We start from the raw sequence: 6055 nt of genomic DNA on the forward strand, positions 1-6055 counted from the left end.
TCAAAGCTGCATACAACACTCAGCGCATATTCAGTTGACCTAGACATTTTTACGAACTATTTTTCTTGGCAATAACCTTTAATAAAAACCCCTCTGATTTCACGTCATTCCAACCAGTGTACCAGCACTAGACTTCTTTATTGCCTCGTCACACGACTTGTGTGGTGAATGGCAACGCTGAATGAGCATTGAATATTACAAATCATATGTATTTTTAATCGTTGACTTGTTAAGAGATGGAGGTACAGTGACTGAGAGATATTCATTTTTAGCAACATTTCAATGAAATAAATAAATGGTGCAGGTATTGGTTTGTCTACTGAAACAGACGTCGACAGCTGAATTTTGAAAATTCAGTACCAGCACTATTTTCTCCTCGTTAGTTATGGCGACGTTGATCAAAAGGATGTTTTCTTGACGAGGCGAGTAAACATACTATCGTTGCGCATTAGCAGGTTTTGAGGTGTGTCATATTCCATGACTCTGCCATCGTCTAACACCAACACCATGTCAGAATCCATGATAGTATCAATCCGATGCTGAAAGTAAATGCATAAGTAAACACATCTGATATATATATTTATTTAAACGAGTATTCATAACAACCGTCATGGCTGACCAGACTGAGTGTGGCTTGCGGAATAAGAAATCTTACGTCCCTCGTTTAGCATATTAAACATGCGAATTATATGTCGAAACTGTGCGGCCAAAAAAACATTTATCCAATCCAGTGTCGAAAATATTTTGCAAAAAACTGATTTATCAAATCTGGTGACCCTTTTAAAAAACATACACCGTTTGTGTGCCTTCTGCCATACAAGAACACAGCATATACACTGTGAAGTTATCTTTCTTAGCAACCACAACAATAGCGTGTTACTCAAATTTATTTTTTAAAGCACGTCATGTTTATGCAATGCTTAATATATTGTACTCTAACGATTACAGGCATTACTCACTGCTATGGTCAAAACTGTTCTATCTGCGAACGCTCCACGGATTACTCTCTTCAGTATTGAGTCCTTGAAAAGAAAAAGAAAATAATATACGTTTGATATACTTCAAGGTGATATTCTGGGAGAACAATTTTACATGGGTTTTTTTTCTGAATCGATCTATGATTTTGCATCATTCTGCTACATATACGACGTATTCTGAATAGCAATGCTTATTTCTTTTTTCAACGTAAAGGCCCTGTGTGTCCTTAATTCGTATCACTTGTCTTCGAAAAAAAGAAATCAAAACTCACCGTTTTAATGTCGACTGACGCTGTGGCTTCATCCATAACTAATATACGGGACTTTCTCAGAAATGCCCTTGCCAAACAAAATAGTTGCCTCTGGCCAACGCTGAAATTGCCGCCTTCCTCTGCTATGTCTGCGTCTTCCGACGAGAAGAGGACATTTATGTAAACAGTAATCACAGACAACGTAATCTTTCAAAAACTATGGTTTCTTTCTGACATCTTGTTCTCTAATATCGGCACTAAAATGAGGTAAAAGTCATCGGGATTTTTCGGGAGTAATTAAACGACGTACAAGAGATACAACTGATTATTGGATATCGGTAACAATTGGTTTCTTGAATTTCAAAAACACTAAATAAGAGCATGAAAAAACGAAAACGGAAATGAACTCTGACAAAAATAATCGCGATAATTACTTAAACTTGAATGATTTTACGAACATGAGATGTCTTTTTATCATATAGTCAAATGTATCAAGATATAGGAGATATTCCTCTGGACTAGAGATTCCTATCTCTCAACAATCAAGCCGATCGTACGGACCTACAAATAGCAAATCAATTTTGTAAGTTACATGTGACGTAATCTGTACCTAGTCGATTGTGTAGATCCAATACGGTTTGTTTAAGCTGTGCAATTTCCAATGCTTCCCAGATTTGATCATCTGTCCTTATCCTGTACGGATCGAGATTGAACCTTTACCCATGAATAAGATGAAATTTGTTATTTATCTTCTATCAGGACACAGGTACAGTCTTAATACACCTACGGAACTAGGCTTGTGAAACAGTTACATTTTCACATTATTATGATGGTATATGTTGCCACCCTAAGAAATCCTCAGCATTGTGTTTCCTAGCAGTGAAAACAGAGGAACTCGTGATATCGCTGCATTAATTTGTGAAAAGCAACACATCCGATTTTATTTTTGACAAAAAGGGATTATAGAACACAAATTGGCATAAACTGGGTTGGTGTGGTATAGTTTGAGGTTATGTCACAGAAATGCAACATCTACTCCCTAAATTGTCTTGTCCGTTCATGTTGAGGAAAATTGTGCCTTCAGAAACATTTATCGTTAATGTAATAATACCATCGTTGCCTGGTCAAACTCTCTTTTCTTAATAATGTTCCCAGGTTCAGAAGTACCAACAGCTTTTATCAGATCTCATAGTGCAGTTTACTTTCACCAAGCATGCTTCATGTCACCTGCATGGACTTGTACACCCTTCAGTGAATATACTCCGCGAAGCATATTGCAGGAAGATCAGATGTGGAAAACACGCACACAATCCAAATACTTGCAAATCAAGCACTGAAGCATCTCATAAGATATATATGACAGGTGTCGAATTATAATGATTCATAAAGGTATCACCTGATAGAGCCAGAAAACAGTACGGGGTCCTGCGGAATAATAGACAGTCTTTTTCGTAGCGTTAACAAGGGCACCGATGCTATATCTATGCCGTCTATTAATATACAACCTGTACGTAAAGTTGGTAAAAAGAAAAGAAATACAACCATTTGCATTTTAGTTATCGAAAAACTGATAAAAACAACAGTAAAATCAATGTAGGTAGTCAACTTTTAATTGCATTTTATGGGGAAAGATTACATCATATTACACTGTCAGCTAGGCGGTAATATTAGCCGACAATAGAGGATTCATCTCCCTCTTCTACAGTTGAAACATTGCCCAGCAAGAGGTCAGACGTAGTCAAAACACCCGATCCACACACACGTCACCGGCGTCTGACATTCTGCAAGACGATGTTTCAAATTTTGATTGTGATTGCTTTATGATGGACTAATATTACCACGTAGTTGATGATTGCACCTGACAGTGTAATGTGTTGCAGTCTTTCCTCATAAAATGCTATTAAAAATCGTTGACTACGTCGATTTTACTGTTGTACTACATTGATTTTACTGTTGTTCTTATCAGTTTTTCGATATACTAAAATGCAAATGGTTGTTATGAAGTTGTATTAGCACAGTTATTGCGAATTCCATAAATATATTAACATGTTCATATTTGTTTTTCTCCCTGCAGTACGATGAAAATATAAAAATAATTAGCTTCACAAACAAAACCAACCGTCTTTATTGTGCAATATTGTTGATGATAAAAACAAATTCTATTCCTGACTAAATTTTAGTTGTGAACGGTTGACATTGTATAAATATATGCCATGTTTGTTAGTTGAGCACTGTGCATTTGGGAGAAGACCAACATAATACGTTTTAAAAAACTAATAAATAATAATGAAGACTGAAAAGCTAGGGCTACCGAAACTTTAAATCGTTGATGAAAGATTAACTCTCGAAATTTACTGTTAAAACGTCTTCAAGATATTACATTCAACATAAGGAATAGTCTATCATACTGAAGTGCGTCGACTTTTCACCTGAGGGAGTTAAAATAAATATTTACATATTTGAGTATTAAAGACGCGATAGGGTGACATATGCAAAAAGTTTTAATCATCATTTCGTAGCCCTACTTCACCTTTAAATATGTCGACCATTCTGAACAAAGCTAATGCAAGAGTCGATTTTCCACTTCCCGTCCGACCACAGATTCCGATCTGATTGAGATTCGTGGAAATAAGGTATGAAAGAAAAATGCTGAACAAAGCTTTACATTTAACAAGTAGCGCTACGGTAATGATGTGCAATAATCTTAACAGTATACATCAGCGATAGTTGAAACGCCATATCGTTGGAAATAAGTTTGAGATCAAGACTACATACAATAACCTTTAGAAAGCTTTAACACCAGTGCATGAGAATATCTATCCTTAAGGGATCATTACCTGTAAACGTAACACAGGAACATGCAGAAGCCAACAACATAACTGTTAATGCCTCATATTGAATTCAGATCATGCCAATATTTGCTAACATGGGTTAGGACTTAGCTAATAGTTTCCTATTGGAAATGACGATTTAAATCAAATTACCATTGGAAGTATGCAGCGGTTCAAATGAAACTAAGAGAGTAAACCATTTTGCGATGTCAAAGGTTACAAGCATCAGTCACTGTGTTTCTACGTCGATATTATCATACCTTTTGTCCATCTTCGAAACAGACAGTTATGTCGTGAAGGACTGCATCGAGGTCTTGGCTATATCGCAGCGAAACATTTTTGAATTGTATAAAACCTCGACTCGGCCACTCACACGGCGGGTTCAAAAGTCCTGCAGTTGAAAAGATGACATTGTGCTTTAATGAATCCAATACCCGATAAGTGTATTGAAAAGGTCAATAGACAGATGTAACTTTTGATTATATTGATTTTAAAGTATTTTTAACAACAGTTTCTTGTTCTGTTCTCTATATATCAGTCTGATACTAGTGTAGGTTGTGTTTGGGAAGCTGACTAGTGTGTGTAAGCATGCCTCAGTGACTAGTACAATGTGTGGATGAGTCACTGGTCAATAACGTTAAAAATTGTATCAATAAATTACGGCTATGGTCCCTTTGAATAAAGACATCAAGAAAGCCGGCGACATGATTGCTTCCATAGCTCTCGCTACTCTTTCGGGTCTTCAAAATCAAAATTCATGATGAAAGCACAAGTATTGTTCTTAATATATTAAAAAAAGTTCTATAACGTTAGCTTACTGTGTGAAACGATAGTGTACGACATATGCTGGGGATCACATGAACCATACCAAAAAGAACCATAGGCAGTAGACAGTAGAGATTTCTCTGCTGCACTAATCTGCACTATTTCATCGATCGCTACCCCTTGATAAGCACGTGATCTGCTATGATCTATTAACCTTCTCAAACACGGAAATTACCAGCATCGTAAGAATGTTCAGAGTCAGCTGACAGTAGTCACTTATATATATATATATATATATATATATATATATATATATATATATATATATATATATATATATATATATATATATATATATATATATATATATATATATATATATATAATTAGGGGTTATTAGGCCCTACACGAAGTTTGGGCGATACCGCGTCGTATTCGAGTGATGATAGAGAGGTTAAGATTTCATCCGCAACGAGAACGTAACGTAGAGTGGCTACGCGTTCCGTATGCGTAACGTTCTGCACAGATTCGAATTAAGACTTGACCGTCCCCGTCGCTTTGCTTTCCACTTGCTTTCCACGGCAGCAGTAACTGGCTAGCCGAGCAAGGTTCACATGTCTGTGTAACGATTCGTAACAGCCTATCACTAATGCGACAGTCTACTGAAGTTAATACATTTAATTCTCTCTGTTTTGATTTTTATATGCCCATAGACTTGAAGCAAGTCTAGATGAAGACATGTTCGTGCCGACTCACACACCCGACTCACACAGTCGCATTGTCTAAAGGATTTTGCTCTGATATCAGGTTAATAGAACACAGAGATAAAAACTTGAAAATACTGAAATTTTACTTTGTGTTTGAAAAACCGTGTAAAGCCACGGAAGTAAAACAAATAATGTTAATTTCAGTCTAGACTGAATGTTATCGGCAGTGCAGTGTAACGACGTCTGCCTTGCCGCACGTGTGCCGTCGTCTGCGAGTGCACTGCAGGAGGTACTTTTCCTTAAAAATTGTTACCTAAAATATCTCAAAATCAGACGGCGATCGATAAAACCAAGAGCAACAATACAAAACGAAAGGAATGTCAGTTTTGAATATCAAGTCTATGGGCGAAGCGAGCGTGGAAATCGCTCTCGGAAAAGGTGTACGAGAAAAGTGGCAGTTTGACGTAGAAAACGATTGCCAAACGACAAGAGAACGTGTGACATCATCAGAACATGATGAGAGC

The 6055-nt window shown here is 36.8% G+C and overlaps 1 protein-coding gene across 1 annotated transcript in view; it reads right to left on the bottom strand.

Annotated features, from left to right (window-relative positions):
• Window positions 1-398: 398 nt before the first annotated feature.
• The window catches only part of LOC139117670 (ATP-binding cassette sub-family C member 9-like), an 18056-nt gene continuing 12399 nt past the window's right edge, over window positions 399-6055 (bottom strand). Inside the window, exons 15-21 of the mRNA XM_070680912.1 lie at window positions 4320-4450; window positions 3759-3837; window positions 2625-2733; window positions 1839-1942; window positions 1250-1383; window positions 960-1022; window positions 399-539 (exon numbers count right to left, since the gene is read on the bottom strand). Of these exons, the coding sequence (XP_070537013.1) occupies window positions 399-539; window positions 960-1022; window positions 1250-1383; window positions 1839-1942; window positions 2625-2733; window positions 3759-3837; window positions 4320-4450 (761 nt within the window). The remainder of the gene's footprint in view (window positions 540-959; window positions 1023-1249; window positions 1384-1838; window positions 1943-2624; window positions 2734-3758; window positions 3838-4319; window positions 4451-6055) is intronic.

This window comes from Ptychodera flava, chromosome 18, assembly GCF_041260155.1.
Source record: "Ptychodera flava strain L36383 chromosome 18, AS_Pfla_20210202, whole genome shotgun sequence".
Lineage (NCBI taxonomy): Eukaryota > Metazoa > Hemichordata > Enteropneusta > Ptychoderidae > Ptychodera > Ptychodera flava.